At 48.8% G+C, this 18,225-nt stretch overlaps 1 protein-coding gene across 1 annotated transcript in view; it reads left to right on the top strand.

Annotated features, from left to right (window-relative positions):
- btbd11b (BTB (POZ) domain containing 11b) overlaps positions 1-18,225 on the top strand; it is a 155,590-nt gene that overhangs the window by 119,118 nt on the left and 18,247 nt on the right. Inside the window, exons 4-8 of the mRNA XM_067999189.1 lie at positions 5-157; positions 13,452-13,617; positions 14,232-14,321; positions 16,471-16,572; positions 18,044-18,137. Of these exons, the coding sequence (XP_067855290.1) occupies positions 5-157; positions 13,452-13,617; positions 14,232-14,321; positions 16,471-16,572; positions 18,044-18,137 (605 nt within the window). The remainder of the gene's footprint in view (positions 1-4; positions 158-13,451; positions 13,618-14,231; positions 14,322-16,470; positions 16,573-18,043; positions 18,138-18,225) is intronic.

Raw genomic sequence — 18,225 nt, 5'->3', positions numbered from 1 at the left:
ACAGGCCATTCCTGGTACTGCCACCGTTGATTGAATGGATCCGAGTGGCTGTGGCTCATGCTGAACATCGCAGAAGTTTCTCCGTTGACAGTGATGATGTTCGTCAAGCTTCCCGGCTCCTGCTTCCTGGAGTCGATTGTGAACCTCGTCAATTAAAGTATGACAGTAACACCAAACCCAACATATACCCAACACACCAAACCCAACATATACCCAACACACCAAACCCGACATATACCCAACACACCAAACCCAACATATACCCAACACACCAAACCCAACATATACCCAACACACCAAACCCGACATATACCCAACACACCAAACCCAACGTATACCCAACACACCAAACCCGACATATACCCAACACACCAAACCCAACATATACCCAACACACCAAACCCAACGTATACCCAACACACCAAACCCAACATATACCCAACACACCAAACCCAACATATACCCAACACACCAAACCCAACGTATACCCAACACACCAAACCCAACATATACCCAACACACCAAACCCAACATATACCCAACACACCAAACCCAACGTATACCCAACACACCAAACCCAACGTATACCCAACACACCAAACCCAACGTATACCCAACACACCAAACCCAACGTATACCCAACACACCAAACCCAACGTATACCCAACACACCAAACCCAACGTATACCCAACACACCAAACCCAACGTATACCCAACACACCAAACCCAACGTATACCCAACACACCAAACCCGACACACCAAACCCAACATATACCCAACACACCAAACCCAACGTATACCCAACACACCAAACCCGACACACCAAACCCAACATATACCCAACACTTAAAACTCAACACTCCAAACCCAACACACCAAACATGGACAAAAGAGTTGAATTCCAGAGGTGAGGTGAGAGTGACTGCCCTTGACATCAAGGCAGCATTTGACCGAGTGTGGCACCAAAGAGCCCGAGTAAAATTGAAGTCAATGGGAATCAGGGGGAAAACTCTCCAGTGGCTGGAGTCATACCTAGCACAAAGGAAGATGGTAGTGGTTGTTGGAGGCCAATCATCTCAGCCCCAGGACATTGCTGCAGGAGTTCCTCAGGGCAGTGTCCTAGGCCCAACCATCTTCAGCTGCTTCATCAATGACCTTCCCTCCATCATAAGGTCAGAAATGGGGATGTTCGCTGATGGTTGCACAGTGTTCAGTTCCATTCGCAACCCCTCAAATAATGAAGCAGTCCGAGCCCGCATGCAGCAAGACCTGGACAACATCCAGGCTTGGGCTCATAAATGGCAAGTAACATTCGCGCCAGATAAGTGCCAGGCAATGACCATCTCCAACAAGAGAGAGTCTAACCACCTCCCCTTGACATTCAACGGCATTACCATCATCGAATCCCAGAAACTTAACTGGACCAGCCATATAAATACTGTGGCTATGAGAGCAGGTCAGAGGCTGGGTATTCTGCGGCGAGTGACTCACCTCCTGACTCCCCAAAGCCTTTCCACCATCTACAAGGCACAAGTCAGGAGTGTGATGGAATACTCTCCACTTGCTTGGATGAGTACAGCTCCAACAGCACTCAAGAAGCTCGACACCATCCAAGATAAAGCAGCCCGCTTGATTGGCACCCCATCCACCACCCTAAACATTCACTCCCTTCACCACCGGCGCACTGTGGCTGCCGTGTGCACCGTCCACAGGATGCACTGCAGCAACTCACCAAGGCTTCTTCGACAGCACCTCCCAAACCCGCGACCTCTACCACCTAGAAGGACAAGAGCAGCAGGCACATGGGAACAACACCACCTGCACGTTCCTCTCCAAGTCACACACCATCCCAACTTGGAAATATATCGCCGTTCCTTCATTGTCACTGGGTCAAAATCCTGGAACTCCCTTCCTAACAGCACTGTGGAAGAACCGTCACCACACGGACTGCAGCGGCTCAAGAAGGCGGCTCACCACCACCTTCTCGAGGGCAATTAGGGATGGGCAATAAATGCTGGCCTCGCCAGCGATGCCCACATCCCGTGAACGAATAAAAAAATATACCCAACACTCCAAACCCAACACACCAAACCCAATATATACCCAACACACCAAACCCAACACACCAAACCCAACATACACCCAACACACCAAACCCAACATATACCCAACACACCAAACCCAACACACCAAACCCAACATATATCCAACACACCAAACCCAACATATATCCAACACACCAAACCCAACACACCAAACCCAACATACACCCAACACACCAAACCCAACATATACCCAACACACCAAACCCATCATATACCCAACACTCCAAACCCAACACACCAAACCCATCATATACCCAACACACCAAACCCATCATATACCCAACACTCCAAACCCAACACACCAAACCCAATATATACCCAACACACCAAACCCAACACACCAAACCCAACACACCAAACCCAACATACACCCAACACACCAAACCCAACATATACCCAACACACCAAACCCAACATATACCCAACACACCAAACCCATCATATACCCAACACTCCAAACCCAACACACCAAACCCAATATATACCCAACACACCAAACCCAACACACCAAACCCAACATACACCCAACACACCAAACCCAACATATACCCAACACACCAAACCCAACATATACCCAACACACCAAACCCAACATATACCCAACACACCAAACCCAACATATACCCAACACACCAAACCCAACATATACCCAACACACCAAACCCAACACACCAAACCCAACATATATCCAACACACCAAACCCAACATATACCCAACACACCAAACCCAACATACACCCAACACACCAAACCCAACATACACCCAACACACCAAACCCAACATATACCCAACACACCAAACCCAACATACCAAACCCAACACACCAAACCCAACATATACCCAACACACCAAACCCAACACACCAAACCCAACACACCAAACCCAACACACCAAACCCAACACACCAAACTCAACATATACCCAACACACCAAACCCAACACACCAAACCCAACATACCAAACCCAACACACCAAACTCAACATATACCCAACACACCAAACCCAACACACCAAACCCAACACACCAAACTCAACATATACCCAACACACCAAACCCAACACACCAAACCCAACACACCAAACCCAACACACCAAACCCAACATACCAAACCCAACACACCAAACTCAACATATACCCAACACACCAAACCCAACACACCAAACCCAACATATACCCAACACACCAAACCCAACACTCCATTCATTATGGGAAATGGGAAGGTTTGTCTGTGCATGATTTAATTTAGACTTTTCCACCCTGATTTAATCCCTCCCACACCCCACGTTGCTGTATCAGTCTGTCTGTCCTTTCACCTCCTCCAGGTTTCTTCAGCACCGGCTCTTATTGGCTGTTGGGTGGTTTCTCCCCACCCAACAGCCTTCAAATCACTCGGAGTTAAACATGGGAGAGAGGTGAGAACAGGGGAAAGAGAAGCAGGAGAGAGAGGGTTAAACTAAAAAGAGAGGGAAACTGGAAATCAAGAGGGTAAAGTTGGAAAGAGAGAAACAAGAGAGAATAGCAGGAATGCGAAGCAGAAGAGAGAGAGAGAGAGAAACAGGAAAAGATAAATAACAAACCAGAAAAAGAGAATTGTAAACAATTTTACAACACCAAGTTATAGTCCAGCAATTTTATTTTAAATTCACAAGCTTTCGGAGGCTTCCTCCTTCCTCAGGTGAACGTTGTTGGAAATGAAATCCTCGAAATGAAATCGCATTTATAAATCACAGAACAATGCTTGGTGATTACAAGACAGTTTTTTCAACTGCCCGTTGCCAAGGCAATCAGTGTGCAAACAGACAGGTGTTACCTACAAGGTCTCCGAATATACAAATCACCAAAAAAAAACAGAGATAGAGAGGTAGAAACATAGAAAAGACAGCAACTGACCCGTTATATTAAAAACAGATAACATTTGTTCGCTGGTGGGGTAACGTGTAGCGTGACATGAACCCAAGATCCCGGTTGAGGCCGTCCTCATGGGTGCGGAACTTGGCTATCAATTTCTGCTTGACGATTTTGCGTTGTCGTGTGTCTCGAAGGCCGCCTTGGAGTACGCTTACCCGAAGGTCGGTGGCTGAATGTCCTTGACTGCTGAAGTGTTCCCCGACTGGGAGGGAACCCTCCTGTTTGGTGATTGTTGCGCGGTGTCCGTTCATCCGTTGTCGCAGTGTCTGCATGGTCTCGCCAATGTACCATGCTCCGGGGCATCCTTTCCTGCAACGTATGAGGTATTTGTAAACAATTTTACAACACCAAGTTATAGTCCAGCAATTTTATTTTAAATTCACAAGCTTTCGGAGGCTACCTCCTTCCTCAGGTGAACGATGTGGAAATGAAGTCCTCGAAATGAAGTCGCATTTATAATTCACAGAACAATGCTGGTGATAACAGACAGTTTTTTCAACTGCCCGTTGCCAAGGCAATCAGTGTGCAGACAGACAGGTGTTACCTGCCAGGTCTCAGAATATACAAATCACCAAAAAAAACAACAAACAAAAAAAAAACAGAGATAGAGAGGTAGAAACATAGAAAAGACAGCAACTGACCCGTTATATTAAAAACAGATAACATTTGTTCGCTGGTGGGGTAACGTGTAGCGTGACATGAACCCAAGATCCCGGTTGAGGCCGTCCTCATGGGTGCGGAACTTGGCTATCAATTTCTGCTCTACGATTTTGCGTTGTCGTGTGTCTCGAAGGCCGCCTTGGAGTACGCTTACCCGAAGGTCGGTGGCTGAATGTCCTTGACTGCTGAAGTGTTCCCCGACTGGGAGGGAACCCTCCTGTTTGGCGATTGTTGCGCGGTGTCCGTTCATCCGTTGTCGCAGTGTCTGCATGGTCTCGCCAATGTACCATGCTCCGGGGCATCCTTTCCTGCAACGTATGAGGTAGACAATGTTGGCCGAGTCACAGGAGTATGAACCATGCACCTGGTGGGTGGTGTCCTCTCGTGTGATGGTGGTATCTGTGTCGATGATCTGGCATGTCTTGCAGAGGTTACCGCGGCAGGGTTGTGTGGTGTCGTGGACGCTGTTCTCTTGAAAGCTGGGTAATTTGCTGCGAACGATGGTCTGTTTGAGGTTGGGTGGCTGTTTAAAGGCGAGTAGTGGAGGTGTGGGGATGGCCATAGCGAGGTGTTCGTCGTCATTGATGACATGTTGAAGGCTGCGGAGAACATGGCGTAGTTTCTCCGCTCCGGGGAAGTACTGGACGACAAAGGGTACTCTGTTGGTTGCGTCCCGTGTTAGTCTCCTGAGGAGGTCTATGCGATTTTTTGCTGTGGCCCGTCGGAACTGTCGATCGATGAGTCGAGCGTCATATCCCGTTCTTACTAGGGCGTCTTTCAGCGTCTGTAGGTGTCCATCGCGTTCCTCCTCGTCTGAGCAGACCCTGTGTATTCGCAGGGCCTGTCCATAGGGGATGGCCTCTTTGACGTGGTTAGGGTGGAAGCTGGAAAAGTGGAGCATCGTGAGGTTGTCCGTGGGCTTGCGGTAGAGTGAGGTGCTGAGGTGCCCGTCTTTGATGGAGATTCGTGTGTCCAAGAAAGAAACTGATTCTGAGGAGTAGTCCATGGTGAGCTTGATGGTGGGATGGAACTTGTTGATGTTATCGTGTAGTCTCTTCAGTGATTCCTCGCCGTGGGTCCATAGAAAGAAAATGTCGTCGATGTATCTGGTGTATAGTGTTGGTTGGAGGTCTTGTGCAGTGAAGAAGTCCTGCTCGAACTTGTGCATGAAAATGTTGGCGTATTGGGGTGCGAATTTGGTCCCCATGGCTGTTCCGTGTGTTTGGGTAAAGAACTGGTTATCGAAGGTGAAGACATTGTGATCCAGGATGAAGCGGATGAGTTGTAGGATGGCGTCCGGAGATTGGCTGTTGTTGGTGTTGAGTATTGATGCTGTCGCAGCGATGCCGTCATCGTGGGGGATACTGGTGTAGAGTGCCGAGACGTCCATCGTGGTGAGAAGTGTTCCTGGTTCAACTGGTCCGTGGGTACTGAGTTTTTGTAGGAAGTCTGTAGTGTCGCGACAGAAGCTGGGGGTTCCCTGTACGATGGGTTTCAGGATGCCCTCGATGTATCCAGAGAGGTTCTCACACAGGGTTCCGTTGCCTGATACGATAGGACGTCCAGGTGTGTTGGCTTTGTGTATCTTTGGGAGGCAGTAGAAGTCTCCCACGCGGGGATTACGTGGGATGAGAGTGCGTAGGATGCTTTGAAGGTCTGGATCGAAGGTCTTGATCAGTTTGTTGAGCTGGTGGGTGTGTTCTTTGGTCGGGTCTGCGGGTAACCGTCTGTAGTGTTCCTGGTTGTCCAGTTGTCGGTATGCTTCTTTGCAATAGTCCGTTCTGTTCTGTATGACTATGGCTCCTCCTTTGTCCGCTGGTTTGATGACGATGTTGCGGTTGGTCTTGAGAGCGTTGATGGCGTTGCGTTGTGCTCGGGTGACATTCTGGACTGTCTTCTGAGTGCGGCTGATGAATCTGGCATTGACGCATTTCCTGACAGCTTGAGCATACATGTCCAGCTGAGGGCAGTGACCCTCTGGAGGAGTCCAGTTTGACTCTTTCCTCTTCGGTTGCTGTACCGCGGATCCCTCTGTCTGCTGTTCCGGATCGTCGATTGTCTCATTGGGTTCGCTGCTGAAATTTTGTGGTTTGTGGTAGAATTCCCGGAGCCTCATTCTCCTGATGAATTCCTCTGTGTCCGCCGCGAGACTCGTGGGGTCCATTTTGGTAGTGGGGCAGAAATTGAGCCCTCGGCTGAGAACTTCGATTTCGTCTGGTTGAAGGGTGTGGTCGGACAAATTGACGATAGACTTCCCTGTGGTTGTAACCGTGGTACCAGGGGAAGCTTGGTCGATGCTGGTGGTGATGCCGAGTTTCTCAAGCTTCCTGCTCTTGGTTTTCATGTAGGCAGCGTAGTTCCGTTGCCTCGTCTGTTTGGCGGTATAACGTAGCTGGTCTGCTGTGTCCTGAGTACAGGTTGAGAGTATGGACTCTATCTTGGTTTCGAGGTTGCGGCGTCTGCTGTAGAGTTGGTGTACGAGATGGTTGCGGAGTGTGCGAGAGGTACGGCGGCAGAGTCTCTCAGCATAATCCGAGTTGTATGTGGACCTGAGTGGGTTCGTGATCTGGAGTCCTTTCGGGATCTTGTCTGCTTTCTTGCAGCTCTGTAAAAACTTGATGTCTGTGTCTAAATGCGCGATCTTCTTGGATATCCTTTCCACTGTGAGCCGGCAGTTTGTGGTGTCGATGGTAGTCATGATGTGGAGATGCCGGTGATGGACTGGGGTTGACAATTGTAAACAATTTTACAACACCAAGTTATAGTCCAGCAATTTTATTTTAAATTCACAAGCTTTCGGAGGCTACCTCCTTCCTCAGGTGAACGATGTGGAAATGAAGTCCTCGAAATGAAGTCGCATTTATAATTCACAGAACAATGCTGGTGATAACAGACAGTTTTTTCAACTGCCCGTTGCCAAGGCAATCAGTGTGCAGACAGACAGGTGTTACCTGCCAGGTCTCAGAATATACAAATCACCAAAAAAAACAACAAACAAAAAAAAAACAGAGATAGAGAGGTAGAAACATAGAAAAGACAGCAACTGACCCGTTATATTAAAAACAGATAACATTTGTTCGCTGGTGGGGTAACGTGTAGCGTGACATGAACCCAAGATCCCGGTTGAGGCCGTCCTCATGGGTGCGGAACTTGGCTATCAATTTCTGCTCTACGATTTTGCGTTGTCGTGTGTCTCGAAGGCCGCCTTGGAGTACGCTTACCCGAAGGTCGGTGGCTGAATGTCCTTGACTGCTGAAGTGTTCCCCGACTGGGAGGGAACCCTCCTGTTTGGCGATTGTTGCGCGGTGTCCGTTCATCCGTTGTCGCAGTGTCTGCATGGTCTCGCCAATGTACCATGCTCCGGGGCATCCTTTCCTGCAACGTATGAGGTCGACAACGTTGGCCGAGTCACAGGAGTATGAACCATGCACCTGGTGGGTGGTGTCCTCTCGTGTGATGGTGGTATCTGTGTCGATGATCTGGCATGTCTTGCAGAGGTTACCGCGGCAGGGTTGTGTGGTGTCGTGGACGCTGTTCTCTTGAAAGCTGGGTAATTTGCTGCGAACGATGGTCTGTTTGAGGTTGGGTGGCTGTTTAAAGGCGAGTAGTGGAGGTGTGGGGATGGCCATAGCGAGGTGTTCGTCGTCATTGATGACATGTTGAAGGCTGCGGAGAACATGGCGTAGTTTCTCCGCTCCGGGGAAGTACTGGACGACAAAGGGTACTCTGTTGGTTGCGTCCCGTGTTAGTCTCCTGAGGAGGTCTATGCGATTTTTTGCTCTGGCCCGTCGGAACTGTCGATCGATGAGTCGAGCGTCATATCCCGTTCTTACTAGGGCGTCTTTCAGCGTCTGTAGGTGTCCATCGCGTTCCTCCTCGTCTGAGCAGACCCTGTGTATTCGCAGGGCCTGTCCATAGGGGATGGCCTCTTTGACGTGGTTAGGGTGGAAGCTGGAAAAGTGGAGCATCGTGAGGTTGTCCGTGGGCTTGCGGTAGAGTGAGGTGCTGAGGTGCCCGTCTTTGATGGAGATTCGTGTGTCCAAGAAAGAAACTGATTCTGAGGAGTAGTCCATGGTGAGCTTGATGGTGGGATGGAACTTGTTGATGTTATCGTGTAGTCTCTTCAGTGATTCCTCGCCGTGGGTCCATAGAAAGAAAATGTCGTCGATGTATCTGGTGTATAGTGTTGGTTGGAGGTCTTGTGCAGTGAAGAAGTCCTGCTCGAACTTGTGCATGAAAATGTTGGCGTATTGGGGTGCGAATTTGGTCCCCATGGCTGTTCCGTGTGTTTGGGTAAAGAACTGGTTATCGAAGGTGAAGACATTGTGATCCAGGATGAAGCGGATGAACACGTATGAGGTAGACAACGTTGGCCGAGTCACAGGAGTATGAACCATGCACCTGGTGGGTGGTGTCCTCTCGTGTGATGGTGGTATCTGTGTCGATGATCTGGCATGTCTTGCAGAGGTTACCGTGGCAGGGTTGTGTGGTGTCGTGGACGCTGTTCTCTTGAAAGCTAGGTAATTTGCTGCGAACGATGGTCTGTTTGAGGTTGGGTGGCTGTTTAAAGGCGAGTACTGGAGGTGTGGGGATGGCCATAGCGAGGTGTTCGTCATCATTGATGACATGTTGAAGGCTGCGGAGAACATGGCGTAGTTTCTCCGCTCCGGGGAAGTACTGGACGACGAAGGGTACTCTGTTGGTTGCGTCCCGTGTTTGTCTCCTGAGGAGGTCTGTGCGATTTTTTGCTGTGGCCCGTCGGAACTGTCGATCGATGAGTCGAGCATCATATCCCGTTCTTACTAGGGCGTCTTTCAGCGTCTGTAGGTGTCCATCGCGTTCCTCCTCGTCTGAGCAGACCCTGTGTATTCGCAGGGCCTGTCCATAGGGATGGCCTCTTTGACGTGGTTAGGGTGGAAGCTGGAAAAGTGGAGCATCGTGAGGTTGTCCGTGGGCTTGCGGTAGAGTGAGGTGCTGAGGTGCCCGTCTTTGATGGAGATTCATGTGTCCAAGAAAGAAACTGATTCTGAGGAGTAGTCCATGGTGAGCTTGATGGTGGGATGGAACTTGTTGATGTTATCGTGTAGTCTCTTTAGTGATTCCTCGCCGTGGGTCCATAGAAAGAAAATGTCGTCGATGTATCTGGTGTATAGTGTTGGTTGGAGGTCCTGTGCAGTGAAGAAGTCGTGCTCGAACTTGTGCATGAAAATGTTGGCGTATTGGGGTGCGAATTTGGTCCCCATGGCTGTTCCGTGTGTTTGGGTAAAGAACTGGTTATTGAAGGTGAAGACATTGTGATCCAGGATGAAGCGGATGAGTTGTAGGATGGCGTCTGGAGATTGGCTGTTGTTGGTGTTGAGTATTGATGCTGTCGCAGCGATGCCGTCATCGTGGGGGATACTGGTGTCGAGTGCCGAGACATCCATCGTGGTGAGAAGTGTTCCTGGTTCAACTGGTCCGTGGGTACTGAGTTTTTGTAGGAAGTCTGTAGTGTCGCGACAGAAGCTGGGGGTTCCCTGTACGATGGGTTTCAGGATGCCCTCAATGTATCCAGAGAGGTTCTCACACAGGGTTCCGTTGCCTGATACGATAGGACGTCCGGGTGTGTTGGCTTTGTGTATCTATGGGAGGCAGTAGAAGCCTCCCACGCGGGGAGTACGTGGGATGAGAGTGCGTAGGATGCTTTGAAGGTCTGGATCGAAGGTCTTGATCAGTTTGTTGAGCTGGTGGGTGTGTTCTTTGGTCGGATCTGCGGGTAACCGTCTGTAGTGTTCCTGGTTGTCCAGTTGTCGGTATGCTTCTTTGCAATAGTCCGTTCTGTTCTGTATGATGATGGCTCCTCCTTTGTCCGCTGGTTTGATGACGATGTTGCGGTTGGTCTTGAGAGCTTTGATGGCGTTGCGTTGTCTCGGGTGACATTCTGGACTGTCTTCTGAGTGCGGCTGATGAATCTGGCATTGACGCATTTCCTGACAGCTTGAGCATACATGTCAAGCTGAGGGCAGCGACCCTCCGGAGGAGTCTAGTTTGACTCTTTCTTCTTCGGTTGCTGTACCGCGGATCCCTCTGTCTGTTCTAGATCGTTGATTGTCTCATTGGGTTCGCTGCTGAAATCTTGGGGTTTGTGGTAGAATTCCCGGAGCCTCATTCTCCTGATGAATTCCTCTGTGTCCGCCGCGAGACTAGTGGGGTCCATTTTGGTAGTGGGGCAGAAATTGAGCCCTCGGCTGAGAACTTCGATTTCGTCTGGCTGAAGGGTGTGGTCGGACAAATTGACGATAGACTTCCCTGTGGTTGCAACCGTGGTACCAGGGGAAGCTTGGTCGATGCTGGTGGTGATGCCGAGTTTCTCAAGCTTCCTGCTCTTGGTTTTCATGTAGGCAGCGTAGTTCCGTTGCCTCGTCTGTTTGGCGGTATCTCGTAGCTGGTCTGCTGTGTCCTGAGTACAGGTTGAGAGTATGGACTCTATCTTGGTTTCAAGGTTGCGGCGTCTGCTGTAGAGTTGGTGTATGAGATGGTTGTGGAGTGTGCGAGAGGTACAGCGGCAGAGTCTCTCAGCGTAATCCGAGTTGTATGTGGACTTGAGTGGGTTCGTGATCTGGAGTCCTTTCGGGATCTTGTCTGCTTTCTTGCAGCTCTGTAAAAACTTGATGTCTGTGTCTATAGACACAGAAAAAGAGAGTGAGAGAGTGTAAACCAAAAAAGAATAGAGACAGACAATAAAGACAGTGGGAGAGAAACGGGGAGAAAGAATGAAAGGAAGAAGAGACAGAAGGGAAGGAGGAAAGAGCAACACATGGGAAGGTACAGCAAGAGGCAGAAAGAAAGGAGGAGGAGAGAGTGAGAGACAAAAGAAAAGAAGGAAAGGAGAGAGAAGGGAAGGGAGAGAGATGGAAGGGAAGGTGTCAAGATGCACACATGGGAAGAAAGTGAAAGAGAAGGAAAGCAGAAGAAAGAGAGACATAAGGGAAGGAAAGAGGCTCAACTCTATCAGTCCTTCGTCAAAAGGCGAGAGGGGTTTTCTTGAAGAGCTGATTGTTTTAAAAAGAAAAGTAAAGGTTTTGGCGATTACTGTCTCAGATTGTTTTCAATTGATTGTTGAGGTTGATGTGATGTGGATGAGCCATAAGCCAATGGCTTAAAAAATATTAAAATAAAATATCATTTTGTTCTGGCAAAATCCATGTCCCCTTCACTGGTTCCTGAACTTCATCAAAACCCCCCCCTGATACTGATCCTCTCTGTCACATCTCTTCGTAACTTCCTTGTCCTAGTTTCTCCACTCTCTCCCCATAACTAAAGCCTCTCCTCCCTGCAATCAGCTGAGTGAATCTCTCCTGCACCCTCTCTTGACATCCTTCCTAAATATCTACACCTGGAGTACTGTGTACAGTTTTGTTCTCCTTATCTAAGGAAGGAAATACCTGCCTTAGAGACGGTGCAATGAAGGTTCACTAGATTGATTCCTGGGATGAGAGGGTTGTCCTATGAGGGGAGATTGAGTAGAATGGGCCTATACTCTCTGGAGTTTAGAAGAATGAGAGGTGATCTCATTGAAATATATAAGATTCTGAGTGGGCTTGACAGGGTAGACGCTGAGAGGCTGTTTCCCCTGGCTGAAGAGTCGAGAACTAGGGGGCATAGTCTCAGGATAAGGGGTCGGCCGTTTAGGACCAAGATGAGGAAAAATTTGTTCACTCAGAGGGTTGTGAATCTTTGGAATTCTCTACCCCAGAGGGCTGTGGATGCTGAGTCATTGAGTATATTCAAGACTGAGATCGATAGATTTTTGAACTCTGGGGGAATCAAGGGATATGGGGATCGGGCGGGAAAGTGGAGTTGAGGTTAAAGATCAGCCATGATCTGATTGAATGGGGGAGCAGGCTCGACGGGCCGAATGACCTACCCCTGCTCCTATTTCTTACCTTTTTAATGATGTGGAGATGCCGGTGATGGACTGGGGTGGACAAATGTAAGGAGTCTTACAACACCAGGTTATAGTCCAACAGCTTTATTTAAAATCATAAGCTTTCGGAGGCTTCCTCCTTCGTCAGGTGAGAGTCACTGACCTGATGAAGGAGGAAGCCTACCGAAAGCTTGTGATTTTAAATAAAGCTGTTGGACTATAACCTGGTGTTGTAAGACTCCTTACATTTTAAAGTAGAGCACCCAACACTGGACACAATATTCTAACTGTGGCCTAACCAGTGACGTGAATGCAGAGTGCAGGTATCTCATTGTAGGCTAAACTCTGTGGTTTATTTAAAAATATATAATGTGGGGTGAATACTGGTCCGTGGATATGGTCAGAGGTTGGGTGAGATATTCTGAAAAGCTCCCTCTATATCTCCACAGTTAATTGCTGTGGGTTTACAGCTTTTTGCTGTGGGATTTACAATTTCAGATTTTTTTCATTTTAATTTAGATTGAGGTTGTAAACTTGCTGGCAGTGGGATGTTTTTATTTGTTTTTGAGATGTGGGTGAATCTGGCAAGGCCACTTATTGCCTATCCTGAGAGCATTGAGAGCAGTGTGTAGGCAAACCAGGCAGAGGTGACAGGTTCATCACTGAACCAGTTGAGATTTGGTGACAGTCCGGCAGCTTTCATGGTCATTTGTTTCTACGACCAATCCACAAATTACCAGATTTATTAAACTCAATTTCACAACTTGCCTTGGTGACAAATCCCTGATGACCTCTGGGTTCCTGGTCTGATATCATAAACACAGTGTTCCTGTACCCCAAAATAAACCGGGTTCCTTGCCTCTTACAGAGCTGATGATTGTTCTTGTGCCTCCCTGAAACTGGACGCAGCAGCGACGGAGGCAAAGTTTTGCCAAGGACTGGGATTCCGCATGTTGAACTGTGGCAGGACAGACCTGGTTAATCAAGCCATTAATTTACTGGGAGCTGATGGCATTAATACCAGGAGTGAACAGGTACAGTACCTGGTTAATTAAACCATTCATTTACAGGAGCTGATGGCTGATTGTATTAACACCAGGAGTGAGCTGGCTGAGAGCTGGAGAACAGCAGAGCAAAGTTTAGTTATTGTTCCTTAGAAGCTGTTTAGAGCAACTTTTTGAAAAATATGAATAGCAACTGGCCCCTGTGTGATTTAAGTCTCTGATTCTGTCGTTTAATATCATTTGAATGAGTCTGTCTGGTGTTTGATTAATTCAGTGAATTAGCTCTTTTCACAATAGTCACTTGTAATCATCATCACGATGCAGATTCATAGAAAATAAAACAATTTCTGTGGGTTTTTTTGTTGGGGATGAATCTGTTGTTAAGGAATCAGTGCCGTGAATCTCTCTGAACCTTTACGTGCATTGACACTGTGTCCAGTTTTGCTGCTTATGATTTTTAATACATTTTCCTTCGATAGGATATTCAAAACTCGGTAATTACTGTACGAAAGATTTGAGAGATTTTAACTACAGATAACCTGAAGGAGGTCATCAATGTTTTATTTATTTCACCTTTAACGATTGCTTGGAACTGGCTGTTGCCTGTTGCACACACACTGAGTAATGACTCCTTAATGTGACAGGGTCTGACTCCGCTGATGTACGCCTGTGCTCGTGGAGATGAGGCGATGGTGCAGATGCTGCTTGACGCTGGAGCCAATGTGAACTGTGAGGTAATGAGAGAGATTGAGGAACGAGCTCCTGGTATCAGGATGGACTTCACTGGACTGCTAATTAAATCAAACCTGCCCCAGTCTTTCAAACCTTCATTGGGTTTCTGCCACCAATGAGCATAATCAGTCCCCTCAGCCCCTAAACTCTGGAAACCCCTCGCGAGACCCCTCCACCTTAAATCCCGTCTCTGTCACCGAGCCTGTCCTAATAGCTCCTCCTCCTTTGGCTCGGAATCCAGTGTTTGAGAATCGCTCCTGTGAGGCACCTTGGGACATTTTAGGAACATAGGAACAGGAGTAGGCCATTCAGCCCCTCGAGCCTGCTCCGCCATTTGATAAGATCATGGCTGATCTGTGATCTAACTCCATATACCTGCCTTTGGCCCATATCCCTTAATACCTTTGCCAAAAAGCTATCTATCGCAGATTTAAATTTAGCAATTGAGCTAGTATCTTTTTACCACATTAAAGGCGCTGTATAAATGGAAGTTGTTGATTGGTCAGTAAATCACGGGCCGTGTGCAGTGACACTTCCTGTTTACTTAAACATAAGGAAAGAAACTGCTAGCAAGTTTCAAAAATATCCCGCAATTAAATATTCCTCAAATAACCGGCTGATCTGTTGGGGAAATGATTAATCTCCATGTGTTGGACCAAATGTTACGAACTGCCACACAATTATTTAATGTGTCTTTCCCTCAGTTGTGGCAAAGAGTGAGCCTCACTATTAGTGCACTGACCTCATTATATTAATAACGGGGGGCCAGGTAATCTCCCCCCTCCTCGTCGTGCTCAGGAGAAGTGCCGATGTTCACAAGTTACGTTTATATCAGGAGGGGCTTCACTGAGGAGAAACAGGAGCCGAGTTTGGGGAGTAACTGGAAACACAGCCCATAGGACAGGTTCTCAAGAGGATTTAAAGGCTGAAGAGAAGCAGCAAGTGTGAGGGGCTTGGGGATGGGAGTAGGTTCCAGAGGGAGGGCCAAGATAGGAACAGCTTCACAAACAAAGCACAGCAGGCCAGGGCTGGAGGACCGAAGGACCCAGACTGAGACAGGGCTGGAGGACCGAAGGGCCCAGACTGAGACAGGGCTGGAGGACTGAAGGGCCCAGACTGAGAGACAGGGCTGGAGGACCGAAGGGCCCAGACTGAGACAGGGCTGGAGGACCGAAGGGCCCAGACTGAGACAGGGCTGGGGGACTGAAGGGCCCAGACTGAGACAGGGCTGGGGGACTGAAGGGCCTAGACTGAGACAGGGCTGGGGGACTGAAGGGCCCAGACTGAGAGACGGCTGGAGAAGGTGACAGAGGTGGAGTGGGCTGAGGCTGTGGATGGATTCGTAGACGATTAACAAATAAAAGTTTCTTTTTAAAAATACTCATCACTCCCTGGATGTGCGATTTTAAAATATTTTATTCTGGTTTCACCCGCCCCAAGGAGGAATGCGCTCGCTCTTGCTGTGACATTCCCATGGGAAAATATTCCCCAAAGACATGTAAATTATCCTATTTATATTTTATTTATCAGTGTTATACTGACCTTCATGATGATGAATAAAATACTGCTACCAAAGGTCCTCACCTCAGCCCCAACCAGATTTCTCACTGTTCAGATGCTGATTGGTCTGTTGCGAATTGCCAGCACTTTCTGCTTTGATTTGTTGAACAGACGCTGTGTTTCATCAGCAGCCACCACTTGGACACAGTGAACTTATAGCTCTGTGTGGGATCTTGCTGTGTACAAATTGACTACCACATTTATCAACAAAACAGCACTTCAAAAGGGGAAGCACTTTGGGGTATCCTGAGGATGTGTAAGGCACTATATAAATGCAGGTTCTTTCTTTCCTTTGTAAACTTCAGAACTTGTATCCCGCTGATTGTTGTGAAATGTTGGAAGTTTGGTGAAGTTTTCCTGTTATTTTCACAGTCTCAGCAGCTGTGAGCTATAATTAAACCCTTGCTCTTTTCCTGCTGTTTTACTGTCTGTTTCTGTCAGTCCTGTAAACTCCCTGAGTTTCTAACAATTGTAAACAATTTTACAACACCAAGTTATAGTCCAGCAATTTTATTTTAAATTCACAAGCTTTCGGAGATTTTCTCCTTCCTCAGGCAAATGTTTTCTAACAGCCTCTCCTGTGCCCTTCAGGTTCCCAGCCCGTCCCACAAATACCCGTCTATCCCCGCAGAGACACGCCATTGGACGGCGCTCAGTCTGGCTGTGCTCCATGGACACATGGCTGCTGTTCAGGTAATTCAACACGAGCTCTCACAACAAGTGCCAAACACTCCCTAATCTACACCAGAAAATCAACCATTGGCCTGGCAGAAGGTGCCTGCTTTAGTTCATCCCTTGTGGTCACTATCACCTGTTTAAATGGTCTCTGACTGTCACAGCAGGAGATGGATAGAACGGTGAAATTAAGCTAAAGGATAAAAGGATATAACATGCCCTTCACTGCGGGTCGGGGACAGGAAGTGCTTTCAATATTCGCACCCTTTGATTTTAGATTTTTTGTGCATTTTTGCTTCATCTAAAGACCTGGAGTTCCAGTTAGTAAATCTCGAACATTTCTCTGCTCTTTGATTTAGTACACAAGGTTAAATTCACCAATCCTGCACTCAATGGGAGGGTGGATCAGAGATCAGACTAAACAATCTCACTGATTCACACCGAGAGCACAGAGTTCACATCCTCATTTTATAGATACTTTATCAACAATTAGAGCTAACTCTGTTCCAGCAAACTGGTCCCAGGGTGTTTCAAAAAGACAATAAAAGGGATTTAATGCTTGAGACAATTTAAAACGCTTAAAGGAAGGAGGCCAGTGTTCACTGCTGGCTGTGGGGGCTGAGTGTGCAGTGAGTTGGGACAGTTACAACTGTGATCTCAATCAGTGAAACCCAAAGCAGCGTCTAATTGCACTGAAAGGACTGTCTGTGTGACCATCATCTTTTAATTCTCTGCTCTTGGAATACTGACGCTGTCCATCCCTATTTGTCCTTCGTGCACTGAGAACAGTCCCGTGTGGGCCAGAGCGAGCAGCGGGGACTCCCCCAGGCCCGTCTCTTCCCCCCCACTCCGGCACCCGTCCCTCGCTCCCCCCGGCGCCCGTCCCTCGCTCCCCCCGGCGCCCGTCCCTCGCTCCCCCCGGCGCCCGTCCCTCGCTCCCCCCGGCGCCCGTCCCTCGCTCCCCCCGGCGCCCGTCCCTCGCTCCCCCCGGCGCCCGTCCCTCGCTCCCCCCGGCGCCCGTCCCTCGCTCCCCCCGGCGCCCGTCCCTCGCTCCCCCCGGCGCCCATCCCTCGCTCCCCCCAGTGCCTGTCTCCCTCGCTAACCCCCCCCACCGCGCCCATCTATTCCCCCCCCCCTCGGCGCCCGTCTCTCGCCTTCCCCCCCTCCCCCCGCGCCCGTCTCTCCCCCTCCCCCCGCGCCCGTCTCTCCCCCTCCCCCCGCGCCCGTCTCTCCCCCCACCTTCCCTCCCCACTGGGAGCACAGAATCATTCAGGAGTATGTACAGGTACTGAACATCACGGGGCAAATTAGAGAGTGGGACCCAAAACCTGAATGATGGTGGTTTTGGGAAATGGGGTGTCTCTGTGCAGAGGACGGGAGAAAGTTTTACTGTTCTATTTTATATAAGTGAACGGACAAGTGAGAGCTGAGCAGTTGTTGAACCTTCCCCGAGTTGTGTCCAGGTCAAGATTTCTCCTCTTGTCTGCAGCTACTGCTAGACGCTGGAGCGACTGTCGATGGGTCTGTCGGGCAAGGAGGTGAAAATTTCTCTGAGACGCCGTTACAGCTGGCGTCTGCAGCTGGTGAGTTCTGCTCAGCACGTTGATGTCAGTCAGTGAATGATGTGACTGGGAGATCCACTGATGATCCATTCCTCCAGGTCCACAGCTT

This window comes from Heptranchias perlo, chromosome 18 (assembly GCF_035084215.1).
Source record: "Heptranchias perlo isolate sHepPer1 chromosome 18, sHepPer1.hap1, whole genome shotgun sequence".
NCBI lineage: Eukaryota > Metazoa > Chordata > Chondrichthyes > Hexanchiformes > Hexanchidae > Heptranchias > Heptranchias perlo.
The sequence above is the reverse complement of the archived record's forward strand: the minus strand, read 5'-3'. Positions and strand labels throughout refer to the sequence as shown.